General features: G+C 40.6%; 2 protein-coding genes across 5 annotated transcripts; both read right to left on the bottom strand.

Annotated features, from left to right (window-relative positions):
• Positions 1–222: 222 nt before the first annotated feature.
• Positions 223–8,664, bottom strand: LOC309589588 (C-type lectin domain family 1 member B-like). 2 transcript variants are annotated; one of them, XM_082309859.1, is made up of 6 exons: positions 8,299–8,664; positions 5,694–5,792; positions 4,337–4,423; positions 3,878–4,062; positions 1,800–1,912; positions 223–1,440 (listed from the first exon to the last, which is right to left on the bottom strand). In XM_082309859.1, the coding sequence occupies exons 1-6, from the start codon at positions 8,519–8,521 to the stop codon at positions 1,320–1,322; spliced, it is 828 nt and encodes a 275-aa protein (XP_082165985.1). In that variant the 5' UTR covers positions 8,522–8,664; the 3' UTR covers positions 223–1,319. The 2 variants fall into 2 exon arrangements, with proteins under 2 accessions (XP_082165985.1, XP_082165986.1); XM_082309860.1 differs by having other exon boundaries at positions 3,908–4,062; positions 8,299–8,659.
• A 3,043-nt stretch (positions 8,665–11,707) lies between these two features.
• LOC309589589 (C-type lectin domain family 12 member B-like) lies at positions 11,708–20,981 on the bottom strand. Of its 3 annotated transcripts, none has more exons than XM_082309861.1 (7): positions 20,840–20,981; positions 17,406–17,504; positions 17,006–17,149; positions 15,665–15,819; positions 14,067–14,182; positions 13,068–13,262; positions 11,708–12,970 (listed from the first exon to the last, which is right to left on the bottom strand). In XM_082309861.1, exons 1-6 carry the CDS (start codon positions 20,928–20,930, stop codon positions 13,097–13,099), a joined length of 771 nt encoding a protein of 256 aa, XP_082165987.1. In that variant the 5' UTR covers positions 20,931–20,981; the 3' UTR covers positions 11,708–12,970; positions 13,068–13,096. The 3 variants fall into 3 exon arrangements, with proteins under 3 accessions (XP_082165987.1, XP_082165988.1, XP_082165989.1); XM_082309862.1 differs by having other exon boundaries at positions 15,734–15,819; XM_082309863.1 differs by lacking the exon at positions 17,406–17,504.
• Between the last annotated feature and the right edge of the window lie 4,491 nt (positions 20,982–25,472).

The following is a 25,472-nucleotide window of genomic DNA, read 5'->3' as shown; positions in this document are numbered from 1 at the left end:
AATTCTAGATAGTTCAACTAGTTGTTGTGCCCATGAATTAGGACTTGGCTGTACTGAGTATAGTGAATTTATTCAGTTCACAAACATCTTTCGGCACATTAGGAAGAGGGGTTCATTTTTTTACCAAGGAACTGCTTCAGTCTTTGAGAATATTTTCCAAGGAAATACTGACTACTGAAGTCATATCATTACTTTTTCATTTATTTTAAGAAAAGTCTCCAAGTACTAAGGCATCTACACATAGACACAAGGTATGTATATACAAGGAATATATGCATATGTAATACAAAACAGATGATGACATACAAAACTTCAAAGAACTCATGCAATGAAACTCCACCCAGAAAAGTGAAGGCATCATTTTCCTTCAAGAGGTATGACAAGTGCTTTAATAACACATGGTGCATAGGGTGTACCTTGGGCTCCAGAGATCTCAGACACTGTGGATGTAATACAAGAGCTCAAGTAAGATCTGTGGCAATGGATTCTGCATCAGTTTCAGTACTGCTTGTGTATAGCTCTGAATGGAGCACATAATTATTATCCTCACTGCTATTTGCATAGCAATTAATATTATGATAACACTGAAATTATTCAGGTAATGTTTTAATCCAACCATGACATTTGACTCTATTTTTCACAGAAATTGCTTCCAGGGATTCCCTGTAGTCTTCTCACAAACATCCTTTTGTTTCTATAAATGTTAATGCATATATGAAAAGAATTTTGGGGATAAATAGAGCCTTGTGCTCTTTCTGTATCCCTGTAGCTCAAACAGGGGAACAGTTGGAAGAACAGATTTAGGAAAGAAGGCATGCTTAGGCAAACTTCTCTAGAAAAGGATTATAGGTGGATGGTAGTTAGTGTGTGCAGTAAGTAATTCAGTGAGTAAAATCATCAAGGATGTAGTTGGACTGGTTTATGACTGGCAGGTGTTAGTGTAAAATGCTGACTGAAGCTCAAGGAATATAGATCTGTGAGAATGTGTGGTTGTCAGCCTAGAGAGTCATGGAAGAATCTTTGCTTAACTATAGCTAATTCTTCCAAGTTGCTTCCTAGGCTTGTAGTTTTTAGCTTTGTAGGTCTTTTTTTCTCTTTCTCATTTGTGAGCCTGGGAGAGAAAATGTAGACTAAGAGGAAGATTTAGTCTCTAATGACCTGTTCCTTTGAATCACCATTCTGAGAAAACTCCTTGATAAACAAACAAACAAACAAACAAATAAACGAACAAACAAACAAACAAATATATTTAAAACTTCCAGTTCCCAAAGTTGATATCTCGCAGTGGCAGATCCCACATCCCTTCTTGCAATGCTTCTTCAGGTGAAATAAACGGACACTTTCTCACAGATCCAGAATTGCTTTGTCGAACAGGAGTGGGTGGCATAAATCATCCGTCCGTATAAGGAGGCACAGAAGATGTGGTCATATAACATAACCCTAGGAAATTAAAAGATATGGCTTAATGATGTCCCAGTGACATCATGTGATCTATATTTGGACCATTTGTAATCATACTGATTTGCCATTGGAATGTAGAGTTATTTCCTCGTTGGAGCTATTTTATTTGCGCTAGGTGGTCTTTTTGGGTCTGGTGCACGTGATCGAGCTGTACTTTGCCACCCATCGTTCCTTATACATGACATGAATTTGGAGATCCATAGCAGATACTGTGGTCTCCATGTTGCTTTGTCATCGCACATGTGACAAACATGGGAAAGTAAGAGGAAGCACAAGTCTCATAATTTACTGAGGCCTATCAGGTAGAACCACACTGGTCCCAAGTTATGAAGGCTTACCAATTTGTTTCTTCTTTTGAAAAAGCTGTTCCATCCTCCCAGTACCAGCCACTCCTTTCAGATATGTATGATAATCCAACCCAGTAAAACTGTGAATCCTGTGGCAGAGAAACCTGTAGGTATGAGAAAATCATCACAAGAGTATTTAAAAAATAAGACCTAAGTTCCTTTATCATCCAGCTGTGAAGGTTCTGCAACCAAAGAAGATAACTGACTCAATAGGAGAGTAACCTGTTGTCCATGAGACAGTGCTGACTGCTCTGATTATAGGATCATTCAAATAGTGTTGTTTATTGAATTGCCACAAGACAAATGTACCCTGGATCTGTAAAAACACTGCTTTCTTAAAGAAAATAAACAAACAAAAAATGCAGCTTTATCTGGTCTGCCTTTAGGTATCTACACTGCCTTTAGATATTTAAGCCCCAATTAGAGTCAGCAGAGATCTGGCCAAGAGATACAATGGATCCTGAGAAGTGATTCTTCTCACCCAGTGGGAGTGCTGCTGAATAGTGAGGTATTGGCCAAATGTCCAACTGACTGCCTGAGGATGTAGCTCTGAAGTTGCAGACCGCTTACACTGTAGATGCCTGAAGTTAGGTGAGATGAATCCCAGCCTAAAGGGCAGAGCCTGTTGCCTAAATACAGGCCTCTAGCACCTTTTGAGGTTCTCCAACCTGTCCAAGGTCTTCCCATATGGCTGACGGACAAGACCCAAAACCTATGGAAGAACTGTGCCTTGCTGAGGCATTATTTGGAGGTCAAAGAGAATACCCCCAGGCATCTCAGATTGCCCTAGCAACCTGTGCTTAGGCACCTGAATTGTTCTCTAGGTGTCTAAGTGCTACCTAAGAGGTTCCTCAGCATCTTAGCCTGTTCAGATCCTCCAGATACTCTACTGCTGCTTAGTAGCACGTTTAGGGACTCATCCAAAATCTAAAATCCACAGCTGGCTTAAACTGGTCTGGCCTCAGTCTGGCTGCAGCTGCATATACCAAACATGGAAGAAAAAGCAAGCACCAGAACATCTGGAATCAAACTATCCAGGGAATCCATAAATCCCATAAATCCAGGGATTTATATAGCATACCAAAATTGTCTCTTGAATTCAGCATTGAAGGTGTGGTGTTCAGGTGTCTCCCAACAGTGTGAACCACGCTTCTGATCTCAGGATTCCACTAAACTCAATAATAAACCATTTCTCCACTTTCTATTTTGTCTCTACCCATCTGATTTTCACTTAACAAAAAACAATCCAAAAGGCCAGCCTTTTTGCCTTAAAATAAGAGTTGAGAACCCCCATCTGAAAATAACTCCATCTGGAAAAAGGAGAGTGTTTTCCGGGGAAGTTTGTTTCCTTTTAAAAGTTTTATGTAACAAAAAGAAAATAAGGATATTTGGGCTTTGTGTAAGCTTAACAGCTGTTGAAAAAGAGGTTCCCAGATATGTGTGTACAAAACGGGAAAATATGATCTTGACAGCAAATTATAGATTTTTCATTAGTCAGCAAAGCACCCCCAGATTAGTAAAACTACTTAAATTTATTAATTCCCTAAACCTTTTTCAGTCATCATAATATAATCCTCTGCTGCCTAGCCTTTGTGCCGTCATTAACACCACTCCATGAGGGTATAACACAAGGTCAGAAAACAACCTTTTATAGCCACTTTGCACTGCAGCATGCGAATGACAGTACCATGGTGAATTGGCCGCTCTCTAGTTTTCACGTAGATGTGGGTTTGATACTGGGAGCCCTCACTAATAAAACTCGTGGAAAGCTATAATGAAAACATGCATTCTGTGTGCAGGGTCTGTCCTCCATGCTGGTAACTTGCTTTCTCTCTGAAAACCTAAGTATTAGCTAATTAAGGTATTTTATACAATGGCTTATTCTATTTCTCAAAATACATAATTTCACTATTTCTCACAGCACACAATTTAGAAAGTATTGCAAGTTGTGACACTCTTGTGACTTGCAGGAAGGCTACTTGACCCAGAGAAAATTAAACACATGCACCGTAAATGACCAAAGTATTTTCTGCCTGCAAGATTGCTGGAAGTTAAACCACGTGACATACATAAAGGAATGCATGAGGTTGAGACTGTACCATCTTTGCTTTGTCCTTTAGCACAACAAGAGTGGAGTTTCTTGAGGAACAGAACTCCTGGCTTTGCTTCCATGTTTTCTTCTCCTTTGAAATGTAGAAGCAGCTGTCAGCTCCACTGTTTTGCCAGCTTGCTGGACAGAGAGCACATTTTGTTTCTAGAAATCAGAGAGAGTATTATGCAGGAGGGCTTTAGCTACTGACACTTGACTGAGAAAAGCTTAAGGGTAGCCATGAATCAGCTGAGCTCTTGAGCGGCGAGAGACAAGTTGTTTTGCATGTTAGTGTACACGTATCCACATCTCAAATACTACCACAGTTAAAGACAGACACTAACCGATGAGATCTTTTCCCTGTGATTTTAAAGTCTCTCCGTCAATGGGCTCCGAAAAGCGGGTGATTTGTGTTTATTTACATAACAACCACATTTACCATTTTTCTCCTTCCCTTCAAAACACAATGCTTCCCTCATTTCCTGCAGCTTCTTTCCTTCCTCAGGATCCTTGGAAATCTGAAAAACTGAAGGGTATGAAAGTGCTTATCAAAGATTGTTTTCAAAAATGTGCATCTTTAATTTTAGCTTTAATTTGTAGCTTTTGGCATTCTTTTATTTTTTAGCTACTTCATTTTTATGTCCATTGTTGTGTGTACAACATCCGCATTTTCTTTACCAGGGTTGTGCAGCACTGGAAAAGGTCACCTGGGAAGGTGGGGGCATCTCAACCCTTAAAGTCATCTGGACAAAGCTACAGATGAGTTTATCTGGGTTCATGATAGTCCAGCTTCAAATACTGGGGAGGAAAGGTGGATGTCTAGACTAGAAACCTGAAGAATTGCCTGTGAGCTAACATTTCTCTGATGCCATAGACCACCCTGAGTGTTTGTTCTGGGCAGTTGCAACTGCTTCCCTCCTGCCAAAAAGAAGCCAGGGACTCTCTGTCTCTGCTTCCAAATTTAATGTAGCATCATCTTTTCTGGTTAATTGAAATGTTTCTATGGCAAATCTGCTGTAATAGTTGGGCAAATGCACCAATCTCAACGCTTTGATGCCAGGATTGCCCTCCCTGCAAAAAGTTTGCAGTCCAAGAAAAGGAGGGAACTGTAACTGTGAAATATTCCGGTAACAGTCACAGGGGGGCACCATTATCCAGATAGCGTGGATAACGAGATGAGCTTCTAGCTGTGAAAACTAAGCATTTCAGAAATGGGTTAGGGTCAGGGTTTAGAGTTAGGGCTAGTCAGCGGTTATGGTTGGGTTTTAGGGTAAAGGTTAGGGTTAGGCTTAGGGGTATAGGTTAGGGTTGGGGTTAGGGTTAAGGTTGGGGTTAGGATTAGGGTTAGGTTCATAATGGGTTAGGGTTAGGCATTAGGTGTTAGGGTTAAGGTTATGGTTTAGGATTAGGGTTGGGGTTAGGTTTAGGGGTTAGATTTATGCTTAGGCTTAGGGATAGGGTTAGGGATTAGCTTTGGTGTTAGGATTAGGGCCATTATGTTAGGGGTTTAGGGTTAGGGTTAAACTTCGGCGTTAATTTTTGAGTTAGTGTTATTTAGGATTAGGTCTTGCATTAGGCTTAGTGTAACCCTTAGTTTTAAGGCAAGTATAAGTGCAGATATTAGTGTTCCCGTGTGACCAGTGCTGACATTCAGTTGCGGGAGGGCTTCTGCGGGATAGCTGTACTGTTGCCCTTCTTCTTGTATTATATCCTTTGGGACATCAGGGACAGTCTGCAGGGGGAGAAGAAGCAGTTGTACAGCTGGAATTCACTCTGCGGTACACCACAATACTTACACAGGGCCAGCAGGGCTAGCAGCCCTGTCAGCAGCACCAGGCACAAAGCGAGGAAAGCAAAGGCCACTGGCCGCCATACGGAAGATGAGGCGGAGGCTCCTGAGGCAAAAAAAACCCAAACCATTAAGCAACAAAAATAGCAGCTCTCCTGACCACGCAGTGGTATTACCTCCTCTCTAACATCACAAGGTCACCTTTATCCCATCTGCAGAGCCTCTTTTTTTCTTACTGCAGTTTTTGTTATCACTGTTCTGAATTTCCTGCAGTCATTTTGGGAAATATCTATTTATCCACTGAGAATGTTTATTAACTTAGGCTCTAGTGTTTTATGCCTCATTTACTTCTCATAAAACAGGTAAACAGATTAGATTTTGCAGTTCCCACAGTCCCAGAAATAATAAAAAAATCTCTAAGACTTCTCCACCTTGAAATGGAATTACTATCTAGTTTTGAATAATTAATTCTGGAACCTTTGATTAGGATTTCTAAATTATTGCAATATTTGAACATCAAATTGCATCTTTCTTTGTTGTTCAACATCTAATCAGGAATATAGTTCTCCAGAATTTTATAGCCGACTATTCCCTGATTAAAATATTTATATATATATATATATATATATACACACGCATTTTTCCCTTTTGGGAAGCAGTGCTCTGCAATTTTCTGTAATACTCTTTCATATTTATTTAGAATGTTCAGGTTAATTGAAAATTATTACACATATCAAGTATTTCACTTTAGTCCAGTGCATCAGAGCAAGCATCTCCAGGGAACTAACCTTTTTTAGGTGAGAAGAGTCACCCTCCAGAGGTGCCCAGAAGTCCAGATAGACTTGGCAACTAAAACTTACATAGCCAAAGTTAAGGGAGATGACCCTAACCCTCACCAGTTAAGGTAATTTGAAGAGACTGCAGATGACACCACATTGGGGTGGTGACTGATATGCCGGAGGGTAAGGCTTCCTTTTAAAAGAACCTAAAAATCCTAGGAATGAGCTGTAAGTGCAACAGCTCAATAAAGGCAAGTGTGAAGTCTGGCACCTGTAATAGTACAATTCTATGCACCAGTACAGGTAGGGGACTGACTGGCTAGAAAGCAGCCATGCTTCAGGGTTCGGGTGGACAAATTGAACATGTGTCCTCAAGTGTGCCCTTGTGACAGCGAAAGCTGGCCATCACTGGGTGGCATTGCCAAGACTGCAGCCAGCAGGTCAAGAGAAGTGATTATTCCACTCTACTTGACAATCATGAAGCCACGTCGGGGTACTGTGTCCAGTGCTGACCTTCCCAGTTCAAGATAGATGTCAAGCTAACTGCAGAGAGTCCAGCAGAGGAACACTGAGTTGGTGAGGGACCTACAGAGAGACTGAGGAAGCTAGGCTTGTTTAGCCTGGAGAAGAGGAGACTAAGGGAGGACCTAATTTCAGTCCTCCACTACCTAAGAGGGAGCCAGACTCTTCTCAGAGAGGCACAGTGAAAGGACACAATACAACAGTCACAAGTTGCATCAGGGAAACTTCCAATTAGATGTGAGGAAAATGAATTCTACCTCTTCAGCACTGGAGCAAGTGCCCAGAGAGGCTGTGAGATCTCCATCCCTGGAGGTTTCCAAAACTCAAGTGGGCAAGGCCCTGAGCAACTTGATCAGACTTTAGAGCTCGTCCTTTTGAGTAAAAGATTGGAAAAGATGAACTATAGCAGTCTCTCCCAACCTAATTTGGTCATAAGTCAATCTACTTTACATGTTCGTTGTGTGTATCCAAAGGCCAAAGCTTTCTGAGCTTGCCAACCTGTTTCATTCTGGAAAGCTCTGTCCCTAGATCACACTCCCTAATATTTTGGCCTTGGTTTTCTGACTGCTGCTTCTCAACAGCTTCTCCTCCATCCTCCTTGTCAAGTGGTCATTTTCAATGGATAGCCCGAGATCTTTTCCAGACAGCACCAGAGTGATGTTAATTTAGTGTTTGCCTACTCTACCCAACCTGCAAATAGCAACAATGATATTTATTTCACACATAAGCAACGTGGTGAATTTATGAGCAGCAGCAACAAGTACTCAAGTCATCGTTTTATGGTCTCAGGCATTCCACAGGCACAATTCACTACCTTAGTTAACACTCAGCTTGTTTATAGAAAAACTTTGAGTATAAACAAATAAAAATATATACTCCTATCAGAGCTTACATTCACTGATAAACAGGGCACCTTTCTACTCCTCATAGCTGAGGAAATTGCTTCCATTTCCAAGGCCTGCATTATCTGATAAAACTATAGTGCCTTCCTCTCCTGTAGTGCCCTGCTGTAATAAATGAGTCCTATGAAAATGGAAAAAAAAATCCATAGAAAGGTGGAATTTGTCTTCTGTGTTGAAGTAAATGGAAAATATAATTGGAATAAAGATAGGCTTCAGAAAAAATATCATCTGTGATCATAAACAATAGCACACAAGACTCCATTATGATTATTCTTTCTGCTGTTTCTATGAACATTTATCTAAGAATATACTGTAAAGTTTAGAAAGATTCTAAAGCAATCAACATGAACATGCAAATTTAAATTATGCCCTGATTTAGATAAAAAAGCTAATTTCCATCTGTACTTACTGTCTACTATAACACAACTGGCTGGAGCCTTAAATGCGGAATATTTGTTGCTGCTCGAATATCCAGGAGCAATAACTGAAGCTGAGGGTCGTAAATTTAAAGCAGTGTAACCTTCCTCATCCTCCATCTCCAGCTCGTCACACTTCTTTCCTGCAATAGCAGTACTTTGGGAGTAGGGGCACAGTGCAGCAAGACCAATGCTGAAGCGATGGGAATGGTTCATGTTTCAGCATTTCCAGTGAAACCACGGAGGAAGCTGGCTCTGTTCTGATTACTGTGTCATAGTAAAAGTGTAGTATGTTGAAAGCATGTTAAGGAGTTAAAGTGGTACTGTCAAGGATGGGTGTTTTCTTCCTGAATGTGAAGATGGAGAGTCTTGGTTCCTGGCTGGAAGCTAAGACTGTTTCATTTAACTATCCACCTGATGTGACCCTGTAAATACAGCAAACATCAGGATATTCTATCTCCTTAAAATAAGATGCTCTAGAAATAGTTGCTATTTTGAGTTAAGGTATGAAAGATATCGTGTATCAGGGCACAAATACAACACATCAGCTGCACTGAGAGCAATAGGCTGGATTTCCATACACTGTTATGAAATAAATGAAAAATGAAATTATTTACCAAAAAAATCACTGAAATAAATGCTAGAAGGGCAAAAGCTGAGCTGAAAGGGTGGCGAGGCCAGGAGCTTGTCAGGATTCACGTTACTGCTCAGCCTGTGTCAGAGAAAGACCAGACTACAGTGAGGACCTCTCTGCTGTTGCACTGTATGCAGAAGTCACTGTGCAGAAGTGGCTTATCCATCCTCACTCTCCATCTGTAGCTCTTTGCAGTGCCTTGCTCCAGTGCTGAACTGTAGTTCTTAAACATCTTCAGTCACCAACTCTCCCTAACAGAGCACTTGCCCAGACATGATGAGTCACATCGTGGTGATAGGGTGAGTCAGAAGGAAATTGCAAGAGAGGAATTTCTGTGGTAGCTGTTCCTGCTCTTGTGTGTAAAGTTCAGTCTCCCATTTGCAAAATAATACCAACAGACTGGAAATACACTGTCATGACTGGGCTATTCTTCCTGCCTTGCTGTGCAGATGATATAGATTTTTCTAGAGCAGAAATACCTCTGGCTGCATGTATTTCTTGCATTATATTTTACCCATATGCAAAGAGAAGGCGTGAGGAAAAAGTTGGGAATAAAGGGTGTTTACAGTCAGTTTTGTTCCACAGACAGGCACACAAGCAGTAGCATTCACTGTGTATTCATGGTGTATCCATAATATCCATAATAAAAATCTTGTGCTAAATGTGGTGCAAAAATCCTTGTTTATCAGGCCTGAAAACTGTATGTTGACACCTTAGTGTAAAAAGGGCTTTTCAGTAGAGAACTGGGAGTCAAGTGTGTCTATGCTACTGAATTTGGTTGCAGGTTTTCATGACAGTAACCTCTTCAGTCTTAGCAATAACTTCTCAAGCATGTAATGAATCTCCTTTGGGGAAACTTTTCTCCAACCTGATTTTACTTCTGGAGAGAAAACAAGAGGTAAAATAATTTTCTTGTGTTATTTTTCTAGCTCTGAATTCAAGCAATCTAATAATTCAAGCAATCTAATAATTCAAGCAATCTAATAAGCAATCTTTCTTAATTATATAACTTTTTTTTTTTTTAGTCACCTTTTAAAACAGATCCTGCTGCAAGAACGGAAGTAACAAAAGCGTTTAGATGGAGCTTCACCATCACACTCTCTGTTCTTCTAAGTATCCAGGGCAGGCAAACTTTCTTGTTTTTTCAGACCAAAAAGAAAAGAAAGGTAAACTAAGGCAGGAAGTTTGGGTCTGCATTTGAACACAGCCCATGTATAAATGTTGTCAGCAGGCTGGACAAAACAGCTCTGTTTATTAACTAGAGTGTAACCTTGAAAATTGCATTAGCTAGAGTTTATGATGGGGAGGAAGAGTGGATTTCAGACATGGGAAACACACTGTTGTATGGAACTGTGATTCAAAAATGCCATCTCCGCCAATACACAAACAGTACATTTCTATGTTTCTTCCCCTACAAGGAAAAGCTCCTTTCAATGGAAAAGGGGATACAGTCAGACAGCGCATCCTGAAGCCCTACCTGCTTATGCCATCACCAGGGTATGTCCTTTGCCAGTTTCAACCTTGCTGGACGAGGTTGGTTGTTGCAGCACTCTGAATGCCTGCAGTGAATGGTAGGACACTGCCTGCCTCCTCTCTTTCTTCTCTGCGGTGATTTTTTTCTTTCTTTTATTTTTTTTTTATGTTTCAGTCATTGTTTTTTGAGGAGAAGCAGCTAGCTCCTTCTGTTTCAGTAGCATGGCACACTGTGAAACCATACTTTAACCCCACCTGCCTTTACAGTTACAAATACAGTTGCAGCACCAGAGACTGCTTTTGGACTGACAGTAAATTGACCCAAAAGATCAAGGCCACAGCAAGATATGGTGTAGCCTTGTGGCTGCATGTCAGCATGGGGAGCTGTCAATCTCAGCTCACATTTGTCTTCAACAAACTGCAGAAACACCTAGGATTCGCCCCTCTGCTCTTAGGCATGCCTCATTAATGACAAAACATCCTGGAAATATCTTTCCTGTTTCCTCACAGTCACTCTAATGTAAGAAAAAACAAGATCAGAGTTGGTTTTTTTCTTCTTTAATTTTTCTGGTTAATTACAGCAAAGCCCTTCATTATCAAGAAAGGATGTGCCATGAATACAGTTCAGAATACCTTCCACATGAGATTTCTTATTTCGGTGTAGCTGGTATGAACACTGAGAGACACTCTGAGAAGTCACCAGGGCTGTGTCTGCACTGCAGGACAGAAGCACTCTGCATTTTCACCCCCAAAGATAGATAGGAACAGCTAGGAGAGAAACTGAGAGGAGCAGCTAGGAGAGGTTACGTTAGAGATGCGAGTGATGAGTGTAAACAGCAGTGAGGAAGAAAAATCCACTAAGGTTTCTGGAGTGTGAAATTGGTATTTGAAAATAACGCCCAAAATGTTCATGTTGGTGATCAGAAACTGCTGTGTAGTGCTGAGATCAGTGAGACACTAGAACAGCCCCTTGAAGGGAATGACTAATGCTTTAGCAGACCAGCTGCTACACCAGTGGTAAATGATCCACTATAAATAATCTAGGATGCAATCCACAAGGAATACACAAGTTTCCAGAGGTACCAAGCTAGGAATTTGTGGACTTTTCGCTCAAATGAAAACACTGTTATGGGACTGAGATTTCGTATTTCAGCCTGACTGTCATTGTTCTACAGAGATGTGGAGGGAGACATTTTGTTCATTCAGCAGTGTTAGCTTGGGGTATTTTCATTATGGTTGGGTTTGTAGACTCTTGCTCAGCACATTAAGTCAGTAGTATGGCATTCCGGGAAATATCCTAAAAATACATAAAAGGAGATTCTGTTCATGCCTCTGACTGAACCCTACTGTAACTCTTGCAATAGATTAAAAAAGTAGAAAAGTAGAAAGAAGAGAAGAATTATTATTAGGGAAAAAAAAAGAAAAAAATCAAGAAAAAAGAGAACAGTGCCAGGAAGAATGTCCTGGTTTTGGCTGGGATAGAACTAATTTTCTTCCTAGGAGCTGGTATAGTGCTGTGTTTTGGATTTAGGATGAGAATAATGCCGATAACACACTGATGTTTTAGTTGTTGCCAAGTAGTGCTTACACTGGTCAAGGACTTTTCAGCTTCCCTTGCTCTGCCCAGTGCACAAGAAGCTGGGAGGGAGCACAGCCAGGGGGGCTGACCCAGACTGGCCGAAGGGCTATGCCATACCATATGATGTCATGCTCAGTATAGAAATTGCAGGGAGCTGGCCAGGGGGCAGTGATCGCTGCTCCGGGATGGGCTGGGCATCGGGCAGTGGGTGGTGATCAATTGCATTGTGCATCACTTGTTTTGTGTATTCTTTTATTATTATTATTATTATTATCATCATCATCATCATCATCTTCCTCTGCTGTCCTATTAAACTGTCTTTATCTCAACCCACAGGTTTTACTTTTTTTTTTCCAATTCTCTCCCCCATCCCACTGTGGGGGGGAGGGTGAGCGAGCAGCTGTGTGGTGCTTAGTTGCCAACTGGCGTTAAACCACAACAAGGAATTATAGAGCATGGAAGAGAGCTAGACATTCATAGCTGAATGTTATCTTACCCTGTGACACATGCACAAGTCCTTGTGAGGACTATGAATCCCTGTGCTCCAGAGTAAATACAATTATAAATACAGTTTGGGAACACGTTGGCCCACCTTCTGAAGATAACACTGTTTGTGCCATATACTCCAGCCTACTAGTGTATTAAAGCAGTCAGATCAACAAGACATCAGAAGCATCTCCTGAATGGAAATGTTTAATCCTCATCACCTGTGTTATGTTACAGCTGTACAGTTATGAACTGACAAGTGGTATTAGGACTGTATCAGTGGATGCTGGGAGAGAAGCAATATCTTTATGTGCTTGCCTCATCACTGTGCTTTTCTTCCTGGCCATCACTTTTGGCCATTTTGTCCATGACTTGTGTTGGTTAAAACTGAGTAATCATATGACAATTTTGGATCTGGAATGACAGACGTGGGTCGCTCCTGGAGCCGGTCGCTATGCCTGTTTCCTTAGTATGAAGATATTATTACATATGTCTAAAAGAGAATGAAAACAGGGAAAGGTAATAGGTCTGATTCAACATATTTAAATTCTCATGTGATAGTTCTGAAAAACACAATAATAAATTCCAACCTTGCAGAATGTCTGCTAGCTTCTCATAATCATTTTGGTCTGACAAACCAGTCCGCCTGCCAATGGTGTTTACCTCGCTGTAATCGGATGGCAGGCTTTTCACAGATATAGTAAAACTCTTCTGTACATGGTTTGCTATATATGGTACCATAATAAACATATCCGCAGCTTTGGAGGGGGTTTAGATACTTTGTCCTAGGAAAGAGAAATCTTTATTGTTACATCTCACCTCATCCTTGCCCTTCCAAAAAGAGACGTCTTTGCAAGAATTACTTATGTGGCTTTCACGAAGAACATATACGCCCAGCAAAGAAATAAAGCATTAAGTGATATCATGCACTAGCTCCTAGGAGGCTGACCCTGTCCTGAACATGCCAACAAGCACACCCAGCAGACTCTAAGGGTGGATCCTAAACCATTTCTTGTACCTGACAGTAAGAAACAATAACTCCTGGGTACCAGCTGGAGGGTGCCAGTGGCTGTTTCAACAGAAATGTTAAGAGGAGACTCTCCCATAATGAAAAGGAAAATTGGCAAAACAGGTTTGAAAGCAAGAAGAAAAATATATTGTATTTCTGAAATAACATGTTAAAGTGCAATGAAATTATTCTAGAGAGTGATTAGTGTCTTATATAAAAATAAAAAAGTATAAAACCAAAAGCATGAAATTAAACACCTTTCCACTAGAGTTTTTTCTGTGTGTCCTCACTGAAATAAGATGTCAAATACAAGAGAAACATATGACATTGATGGTCAATCTGAGACAAAATTGTGGAAATAAACTTTCAAGGTACTTTTTTTGCCCAGTAATAGTGCCTAGATCACCCTCCAAGCAGTCCTGGATGAGGCCAAGAAAAATCTGAAATGGAAAAGTGAGACCCAGAATACAGAAAAAGCTGCATAAAAGTTGGATTTTCAATGTTCCCTTTGTGTCAGAGAAACTGGGAGTTGCATATGCGTGAGGACCAACTTCATACTGTGGGAAAGCTGCCTACTTACCAAGACTTGTGTTCTTCATTAAGAACTGTGTTGTCTGTCCAATACCAGCCTCTCAGTTGAGTTCTATATCTTAATCCAAGCCAGTATGTTTTTCCAGGAAATTTTTTTACCAGTTCCTATGCAGAGTGAGCACAATTCAAAACAGATATTCGGGAAGATATGAAAAATAAATATTTAGGCTCAGAAGCTGAAAGTATCGATGGAAATTGCTTAAAGAACATAAATACCACAAATTGTTAACCTGTCAGGACAAGTTCTGCTCTTACAGGAAAAGCCTAGTATTAAAGGAGAAATGATAGTAGAGCTGTTTATAATCAGAGAGAAGATACATTTATAGTTCTGAAGAGCAATGTCACCCTCATCAACCTGATTTAAACCCTCTGGGTGAAACATTGGATCGTTCTGCCCCCTTTAGTCATGAATCATTCCTCCTCCTTTACTCTGTCTTTAGCATTTGTCAACAGCAAAAAGGAAGCCTCTGCAGGGAGCTGTCGGGTTTGTTTTGTTGAACCTTCACACTTGGTTGTACTATCATTTACCTATTCCCAAAAGCTGGACCATGACAAGTAAAGGAGGTCTTAAAGTTAAGCATTTAGAGATATTCTGTTCTTAAAAAATGCTCTGAGCAGAACAGGTAAGAATGTAAACTTAAGTAATGCTGCCTTTCTCACTGCTGCTTGAGGGAATTCTCTGAAGATTTGAATTAATTTTTTTCTGTTGTTTTCGTCCTTCCTTCACTTATTGTCACTCACAGTGCGCTTCTCCATTTTCTCTTTTTCCTCATACCTCTCAATGCCGTGATTAAGACAGCTAGATTAAGACAGGCTGCACCTCACAATCTTTGCTGTCACCAATTTGGGAGAGTGAGAAAAAAGCTGCTTCCCTTTCCTTCTGGGACAAACCTTATGGCCTGCAGCTCAGTGAGAGGGGAACTAGCATTTGTCAAGTGCTGGAGAGCAGACAGGCAGCCCTGACTGCTAGCTCTTGGGACATCTTTTCTGCCTTCAGTCTTCCAATATGTCTGCTGGCATCCAGAGGCAAAAGTGCTATTTCACTCTACACCTGACATTTTTGCTTCCCACCTCAGTTTGTTTTCATTTACTAAAAGATTAGGACAGATTTCAGCAACTCACTGCCAAGTATTTTAATTTTGATTTAAAAGATGAGATCATCTTTTGTGGAAAGAATTTCCACAAAATGGGGAGTACTATGGTTCGCCTGTGGGGAGACCAGGTTAAAAGAGGCTTTCACACTAATGTCTTACCAAATCCTTGTATGGATCTGTAATACTTGCTAAATCAGTGAAATCACTGCCGGTGACAAAACAGCCATGAACCTGCTTTCACCAGTCATCCCAGTAAGCAGCCAGCCACAGTGAGCCCTGGCAAGATGGGTTGTCTCCAAACACCAGCTGCTCAAAGGGCAGCGCTTTGTGTGGTGATAAGCAGTCCTATGCCTTAGCACTGCCCCGGACAACCTGATCACTGTCGAAAAACTCCTACTCACAGTGCCGTTTAAGAAAATTACATGTGAATTGAGTAGCTGATAGGGTGCATGAACTTCCTCCATGACAAACAGAGAGCGAAAGCAGTCCATACCATCTTCGCTGCCTCTTTTATCAGAAGAATAGTAGAGTTTTGTGAGGAACAAAACGTATAACTCTGTACCCACGACTTCGCTTCGTTGGAGTGATAGTAACACGTATCGCCACCTTCCCACTTCCAGTTTGCAGGGCAGAGTACACAGTTCTGGCCTGGAAAAGGAAAACCATCACCCTGTTTCTGTTCCCAGGCTGTGCCTCACAGAACATCACTGTTGGCCTGTGATGACAAGATCCATTAGGGGCTAAGGATGTTTGAGACGGTCCTCATTCAGTCAAAATCCCACTGTGTTCCCAGAAGGTTCAGGTAATGAAAGAGATGAAAACTGAATCACCCTGCTATCTCTTCCATTCCTTTAACACTTGGAGGAGGTGCAGGTGTTGCAAATGGGATTTATTTTGCCTAATTTTAGGAGTCTACAAAGGTGACATGAGTCAACCCATCTGGATTCCCATTTTAGTCAATGGACAGAAGTAGGTGTGTCTCACGCATGCTTTTTCTGTCATTTCAGGTGTCTTTCTTGGGAGGAAACAGACTGTATCATTGCACTACCAATTTCTCCAATTTCTCTTCATTGACTAAAAGGGAGACCTAGACAGTTAGCTTGTCTGTGAAACGATATCTGGACAAATGAAATCCCCTTTCCCGACAGTCACAATAGGATCCCTTTGCCTGATGCCCCTACTCCTCAGAGTATAAAGAGAATTCTCTTTCTGAAGAGAATTAATTCCCTGGCTGGCTCATTGTCAGATGCTACTTAAATAACCAAGCTGTTGCAAACTGATTTCAGAAGCAGCCCTACACTGGACACAGTCAGGAGACAGGGAGTGAACTCCCAGGTTGGTTTAGCTATGCTTCACCGCACATCACTTCTGACTTTAGGATATTCCTGTCTTACCTGGGGTCAGTACTAGCACACTGTCCTGTGTGTGGACTGCTGTTCACATAGAGTGCAGTAAGTTGTTTAATTCTCAGGCACCACTGTAAAATTGTCTATTAGATGCAGATGAGCAGGTTGTTGAGATCCCTGAACTAGAGCTGATGGCAACTGGCATGTCCAGTAGGCATCCCACAGGACCCTTTTCTTATGGAAACTAAATCCTGAAGCCCTGGTACCACTGCCAGGTGCCACACCAATGCACGTATATGGCCACGCTGGGCGCCTCTCTCCAGGCATTGCATGAAGCAGACATGATCATTGCCTACTTTCTAGGTGGTCACATCTGAGAAGACCCAGGCTCACCTGAGGAGACAGACCTGAGTAGACACAGAAGACACATCTCATTTCCTTCCCTGCCACGCTGAAAGATAAACCCTTATCAAAACTTGTTGATTTACCATTATTTTTAAGGTTTTTTTCGCCTTCCAAGCACAACTGATTTCCTATTGCTTGCAGCGTATTTGAGAAATTTGCATGCAGCTCATTCTTTGTCATGTTGAGGTCTCTAAGTTGTGTCCTGTAGTCCTTGGTAATCTGGAAAACTGAAATTCACGATAAGACATTTTCACAGCAAGCAGTGAACCTCCTACTCCACCCCTTTCCAGCTCCCTTCCATGTTGCTCATTTCTAGCCTCATCACACTGAGAAGAGGACAAAGATGTTGCAGCAAGTGAAACTATCTGGTTTGCCTGGTTGCCTGTTCTCAGCTGAACCAGAAATTGCACCTGAAGGAGATGTCAGTCTGATGTTATTCAGTAGCTTGAGCCCCCCAGCAAACAGAAATGCACTAGTACTTACGTAAAACTGCCACGGTCACCAGCGCTATCAGCAATGCCAGGCACAGTGTGAACAAAATGAGGACTGCTGGCCAGCAAGAGCGGGATGAAGTGGGAGGCCCTGGGAGGAATTCAGTCATGAAATGGAGGCACAATACTAAAAGAATGGTGAACACATTAGCCTCGTTAAATCGCAGACATCTTCATGGTGCCTTGGTCAATAAAGAATTGCTTTTACTTTACAGTTGTATATTCCTGCTGCAGCGTCTCTGCACACAGCAAAAGATGCCCAAAGTAAGAGAATGAGAGATCACAACAGCTCAGTGGAGAATGTGGACAGCCTTGGTCCTTTCAAAGGCCATAGACTGTGGCAAGAAAGATACTGAGAAAGGAAGATATTGCAAAATCTAGCAAGTTGATTGCTGAAAGCTGAAAACAAATATGTACTGCACGGTTGTGGTAATTTGTGATATGCAGCATATATCTGTGGGTAATCTGGTTAATTTGAGCACTATAGTAAACTCCTCTGGTACTTTATGGTAGTTTGAGATTTCTAGCTAGGAATTCACAGAGAATTTTTCTGTAACAAGGGTTACAGCCTAGATACAGAAATAAGCATTCAGTGAGGAGAAAAAGGAAAAACTTTTTCCTGAGGAAAAGAAATTTTAAGCATGTGGGTCATCCAAAAGAGACCTTGTTTATAGGAACTGGAAGATTTCATGGGTTAAGATGCACTGAAGGAGGGAGAAAAAACGTTCAGTTTGTCAGGGAAGCACTAAATCTAAGGCAGATATTAAAGTTGCCACTATATGGACTGTGTGGAGAGCTGCAATGAGCTTGACTTAATCCAATAAAGGCAGCAGAATGGGAATGTGGAGAGGAAATTGCTAGTCTAGAAAAGGGAAAGTGGTATTTAAAATTGGGGACTGAATTGGGGCTGAAGGAGTAGGAACTGAAATTTAGGTAGTCAAGCTGAAGGAACAGGAATGGAAACTACGCAGTGTGCCTCTCCTACAGATAACCTGTGGTCAGCTTCTGTGGTGAAGCAATCCTGGGCAGAATGTTGTACCAGGCCTCACTGTATGGAAACTCAAGTTGATGAATTATAACAAGTGAAAGAAGATTGAGCAATGGATGTTGTCTTGAACTGGGGCACAGATCACTGCTGGCTTATATTCAACCTCCCATTCACTATAAACCCCAGGTCCTTTCCAGCAGAGGCCTCTGCAGTGAGCCTGCTCCCAGTCTGTACCACCACCTGGGATTAGTCCAGCCTTGGTGCACAACAACTTGTGGAGCTTCATGGGGTTTCTGCTCACCCTGTCCTCAAGTTTCTCAAGGTTCCTCTGTACTGAAGATCTACCACTTGCTAGGGTCAGCCACCACCCCTACTTTAGAATCATTATAAATTTGCTGAAGACACACTCTGTGTCATTGTTCAGGTCGTTGATAAGGATATTAAACAATATAGGCTCAGTATTTACCCCTGAGGGACCCCTGAGGGACTCCGCGACCAAACAGATGTTGAGCCATTAATTACTCCGCTTTGAGCTTAGTAGTCCAGCCAGTTTTCAACCCACCTAACAGTCCACCATCCAGCCCATACTTCCTCAGCTTTAGAATGACAATACTGTTAAGAGATACTGACAAAAGCCTCGCTATATATGTCACATCTGCCACTCTCCCTGCACCTGCATTTCATCACACAATGCAGCCCCAATCTAAGGAAGTGCTCTAAAGTGCTTGGTATTGCATAAAAGAGAAATACTCAGGCCCTTCATGAAGAGAAAGAACACCTCCCTTCTACATTATTTTCCAAAGTCTGATCTCAGGCATACAATAGATATACACTCAGAGTTAAAGCCTGCATAGGAAAATCACATACCTTACAGATCCTAACAAGACTTAAGGACACATTGACTGCTAGGACATATAGATATTTTTAAGGTCAAAGTGCTTTTGTACATGCTCTGAAGCTGAATATTAGATGCCAGTAATAGAAATTTGACTCCCTAAGGCAGGCTGCTAAATAGACTCATATGAATTGGAGCTAAAGGGCAAAAAAAAATTGCTCCTACCTCTACAAAGTCACAGCCCCAAGCTGAAGACTGAAAGCATTATAGTCCACGCTTCCTGGAGCTTTTAGATGAGAAGAGACAAAGATTTTGTAGTTTGAAAGTGGGATACCGTAAAGAAATACAAAATATTTTCTGGGCAGTAATATGAATCAAGACCAAGCAGTAGTTTTAGCTTTGACCGTTTTAATTAAAGTATTGCCTCAAGAGTTTCTTTAGGTAATGGTTCCCTGTACTGTACTTTGTAACCTCACACTGCTTCTTCTACATCTAGCACAGCTGAAGAGGCCTTGGGGTGGGTCCTCCTTCCTGTACAGTACTCCCATAGTCCTAGAATGGATATATTTATTCATTGTGGTTGTTTCAATTTGAAGTTTGTGAAATAATGCACAGACTGTGCTTTGCCCTCTCAGAATGTTGCTTTCTCATCATGAAATATGCGTTGTCTACCCTGGGACATAGAAGCAGGACATCTGGAGTCATATGAAGATACTGATGTCATTGGACGTTAAAGGAAAAGAAGACCAGAGCTTAACACAAAGACAGTTCAGATTTTTACTTTTTTTTTTAGCCCCTGAATTATGCTTTGGCAATGTGTAAAACCATAACTTAATGTAACAATGTCCAAAAAACATATGTTCAAAAAACATAACATATGTTCAAAAAACATAAAAGCATTCAAAACCGCTGCTCTTTCATACAGAATTCCCCGGAGAATTCCTTCTGAATCACAAGGAAATTGTCCTCTTGTTTGTAAACCTCTGCTCCAGAGCCTGACCCCACACTTTCTATGATGTTCTTTGTTCCCATGAGTTGCACCACTCAAATCTAGAGCTCATCTTCACAGGTACTCTTAAGCAATTTAACACAAATTAAGCAAAATTAATTTAAAATTAGTATTTAAAATATAGTATTTAAAATGTATTCAGATCTTTAACAAATACAGCCATTTCAAAGACCAGTGCCTTAATTCAGGCTAGAACTTCAGAAGTTAAACAAAGTGAGTCAGTTAAAGCTAATTCAGTTCTAAGTTTGAATGCAAATGCATGGAGAAATTAAATGGAACTGACTCACTTTAAAAATTAGTTCAAGTTAACTCTTTTGAGGTTTAGACAATTAGGACTATTTGTGGAGTTTACTATAACTCTCAGTACTATGCTTTTCTGTGAAATAATAAGATCACTATTTCAGGTATACCTTCCAAACTCTAAAAAGTTCAGGCAGAAATGACAGCAACAAAAAACAGGACACATTTGTAACTAGTATAACTTTTCTGATGGTAACAAAGCTAACAAAGGTCCCTTGGGCATATAATTAAAAGTATTTCTCATCCCATCTACTTTAGCAAGAATAAATCATAAAAGCTTCATAGATACCACACCTTTTTCCTTAGTGTCTTCAGGCTCTGTGACATTATCCAGCTCGTGGCTGTTTTCAAATTTCAGATTGGCATATGTTACTTCTTCTGTCATAGTTGGTAAAAAGAAAAGTGTCAGAACAAAAAGGTAGAAAAAGATCTAGCATTTGCAGCTAGTAAGCTAGGAAGAAAATCTGCCCCTTTGCAGGGTTTCCTTATATTGGCACACACAAATGAAGCAACAAAGACATCCGGGTACATCTGAGGTTCCTCAATCACAGTACTGCCAAGAAAATGTTCCTTTCACACTCGCCGCTATATTCTCTTTCTTCCTCTTTACCTCACTTCTGCCCTCCCTGACAGACATATATTTCTTTCTGCTATTATTGAAGAAAACGCAGCCACTTCTGTAGAACTCTTTTCATTAGAAATCTTCTTTTGGAAAGACAACATTTAATTCCTGATTACATCAGGTTCAGGCTTGAAACAGAGAACTGAATAAAATGTTTTACAGCTTTGAGGTTGTCCTTTAGTTTGGACAGCTGTTTTAAGCAGCAGATATGTGATCACACTTTAGCTTCTGTTTCCTACTGGAATGTGCTGAAAGCAAACCAGAAGGTGGACTTGCGTCTTAAAGCTGGCAAATTGCTCTCTCATCTGAAAGAAGTAAGCGCTTGTGCTCGAGGTTGGCACATCAGCTAGGATATGTCAGGGTGTTGGCTCTTACCTTCCATGCCAACATCCCAAAGTGGTCATTTGGTCTGGGAGCTCTAAGTCACTAAACTAGAAGGACCTCTTGACAAAGGCTACATCTCAGAAGGTATTTTCTTCTACTCAGTTTTCTGTCATTGATGTTTTATTTCCATTTATGTAATAACTTTCTTTATTCTTCGTTTCTTCTCCAGATCTATGGCATGTGGAAAAGCATACATGCAGATTTTGCAAGTGCACAGTAAAGTGAGTCTTCAAGAAAATACATTTCATATATCTCCCTCACAGAGATGGACACAGCTGTAGAAACTACCTTTCCCTGAGGTGAACAAACAATCCTACAGAGGAAAAGAAATGACAGGGAGTCCTGGTTAGCCAAGAAAGGAGTACATGTTTCATTGCACAAGAAATTGGCCACTTGCTCTATTGCAGTGTGCCTCCCATAGGTCTATTGGTCACTGCATTTCTCTGGATAACAGCAATTCTTTGTTATCCTGGTAGGGCAGTGCTTTGCTGGACTATTGCTATTATCCAAAGAATTGACTAGGGCAAATTTTGTAACAGCTGGCATTACTGAGACCATGAAGCAGGATCTTCTAGAGCAAGAGCAAAATATTCAGTTGATGCCAAAATGTCAGTGATTCTACCTGGAGTAGAAAGGCAGGCAGACACACTCCTTAATAAAAAGAGGAGCAGGAGAATAGATCATCTGAGGAGTTTTAAGCCCTTCTTCATAATGTTTTTTAGCACTTCCACAGTTGTGAAACCTTAAATGTGCATGACAAAAACAGGATGTCTGGAGTTTCCGGTGTAATTTTTGCAATTTAGCAAACATGATGAATGGAACAGAAATAGATTATACATGCACATTACCACCTGAGTGATTAGCGTGAGGCTTACGTACAGTATTCTACCCCGTATTAGGAGTGTAAAGTGTTCTAAAAATGAGCTAACTAATCCTCCTTTGTACTTCTGGACCTGCATAACTGAGACTTAGGCTTTCATTGTTTGCTTTACTGAGAAAATTAATCAAAAACATTATTCTTTATATAAATGCTAAAATCAAAATGACTGGTCTAAATTAACAAAAGAAATTTATATTGTTAAAATACTGGATCAGCCATGTAAATGGAACATAAAAAAAATACATTTAATACAAAATATCAAAAAAACATCCAAGGTTTCCAGAAACTGAACTCTATTCAAAATCAACTTGACCTGTTTTGGGGGGGCATTCTTGTTTGGGGGGGGGAGTTGTTTGTTTGTTTGTTTTCCACAAGTGTGCTTGTTTAGGGAAGTGTCACTGGTAAAAGATGTTTATTTGTAAATACCTAAAATGATCCATCAGCTTTGTGCACCAAGATGGTTCTGGAGCTTTTGGAAGTTCCACCCTACATCCTCTCTTAGGCACCAGATTAAAGGATTTCAAGTTTCAGAGGCTATTCACTGACTTAAAGGAGGCAAGCCAGCACCCAGCAGCTCTGAAAGCTATAACATTTTCAGGTAGGCATTAAGAAAAATAAGCATTTGTATAATAATATCCTTTTTATTTATTTATTGCCTATTATAATTTAATATTTGACTATTGCTCCAGATAATAAAAAATTATAACCATTTAAGGTTACAGGAAGAAGCCCTTGCTGTTTATTTAGTCAATAGACAATTTGTTGTGCTGCATCTCAAAATGCGTTGTAAAGATCGTTTGCCAGTTAGCAGTGCTGAAGGTAAATTGGAGAAAGATTTCTTGACTGAATCTAAAACATAGAGCGTTTCTAATTTGTTGTAAGCAAATACAGCTACAGATCATTTTCCTGAAGTCTTAAGGATGGGAAAAATCAAAGCAGGGTGAAATTCAATAACGCAAATGGCAAGGCCACATATATGGGAATTGGTAGCCAGAACCTTCCAAATCAGAAAGGGCTCAAAAAGAGAAGGACCTTGGGTATAATAATGTTTCCTGTGAGTTTGAGTAGGAATTAGGAATATACTGTGCCTATTAAGATCTTATACCAGTTACATCAGAAGTGGTGTCTGGAGCAGAGGTAGTGAAATTTAAGTGCTGATATAAAAAGCAGTAGTGACACCACATACAGAATATTCTGCTTCATTGTTCTGATCACCAAACTTTACGAAGGATATGATCTGTTTGGAATAGGTGTAGAGAAGGGCTACCTGTAAAAACAGTCGGATATAGTTTCTGTCACACTTCAGGAAACTAAAGGACCTTGGATTGTTTATCCTTGCTAGTTAAAGACAAGTAAGATTATTGTAGGAGTGTCCTGACGAACGTCTGCCCAGGAGTAAAGGATTATAACCCAGTTTATGAATATTTCAAAGGTGTAAGTTAGAACAAAAATTTCTTACACAGGTTAAGTGAAATTCTGTAATAGCTTTCAGATGCGAGTATCCATTATAATTCAGCCCTCCATGTAAGCTGATCTTACGCTTTCATCTTCCCTTTTGGAAAAATAGGCCTTTCCCAAAATACAGGTTGATATAGTCATACATAAGGTTCACGAATTGCTATTGTACTCATAAAAACCCATGCAAAGTCAGGTATCATGGGAAGGATCCATTCAATTATAGGGCACTTTTTTTTTAAACTAAACCACAAACCCAATATTACAAAAGTAAAAACAAGCAAACAAGGGAATCAAAAAAAATCCTCAAACCTGAAAAACCTATACCAGAATTAGCGGCATCCCTAAATCTCACAGCTGCTCATCTAGGCATGTAATATACCACAACTGAGGCAACATGTGCCTTCAGAAGAGTTGGGAAGTGAAATAAATGTATCAGTCAGACCTGCTGTAATATACTCAGGCCAGCAAGCAAGAGTGAATAAGATCAACTAGCTGATGGTACATAAGCAGTTCTCCTAAAACTCAACAGAACAGAAAAATTCAATAGCACAAAATAGAAGGCCATGAGCTTGGAAGACAAATAAAAGGACTGCTTGGAACGGTAAGTGCATCTGCTGGAAATGACTGTGAAAGCTGGTCACAGGATGTATATGGACCATTTGCATCCTGTGAGCATGATAAACTTTGGGAAATATGTTCCTAACAGCAACAGAGACAAGCTCATGCTCAGGCTCTGCTTCATCTGGAATTCCCTTATGGTTAAAGCATTTCTGGTCAGAAAAGACAAACAAAAACTAGCATGCAGAAAAAGGCTGTGCTGATGACAGGAATGTGAGGTCTCTCTTACAGGAGAGAGACTGAAAATCTTGTCTCATTTAGTTTGGCAGAATGCTGTCTGGAAAGGGAAATGGTTGGCCTCTTACAGATAAAGAAGGGCTAAACATCAGTGGGGAACGAGTCTTTAGATCTGTGTGATCTGACATCTTCTACAAAGGCAGTGACTGCAGCTGGAGGAGCAGGAGAGGATGCCCTCAGCTCTTCTGCTTCCCTTTCCCCATAAGGGCACCACAATGCAACACGGGCAGTTTATCAGACTAAATAGAACCACCATTATTTCTGGTTTATTCTATCACATGGAAGAAAGAGAGCGTTTCAGTCCTTTCTGCTAAGACTGGCCCTGTATTTCTGAACACTGCTGAATAGCAAGAAATGCTTCTGCTTCTCTTCAGTTCAAGCAGACAGTTCAGCTAGCATCAGACCGTGGTGCAGTTTTAAGTAACCCTGTTGCAAATTATTGAATAGCATTAAGACTTTCTAAGGGTCGAAAAGCTTGAAGCTACAGCTCTAATGAGGCCTGAGCCTGAGAAACCAACACTAACGATCAAAGCTCGGTCTTAATGGTTGGAAAGTTTGAGGGCTTCCAGCTCTGATGATCAACCTGTTAATTAACTAGTTAAGTTGATATTTCCTCTTGTACATCTTCTCTTCCCTATTAGATAATGCTGGTCTTTTTTTTTTTTTTTTTTTTTTTCTCTTCCCCCCCACCCCCTTTTTTTTTTCTCCTTGCTTTTGCTGCTTCTTAG

This window comes from Platalea leucorodia, assembly GCF_965183815.1.
Source record: "Platalea leucorodia genome assembly, chromosome: 4".
In the NCBI taxonomy this organism is placed as follows: domain Eukaryota; kingdom Metazoa; phylum Chordata; class Aves; order Pelecaniformes; family Threskiornithidae; genus Platalea; species Platalea leucorodia.
Note: the sequence above shows the minus strand (reverse complement) of the source record. Positions and strands in the feature narration are given on the sequence as shown.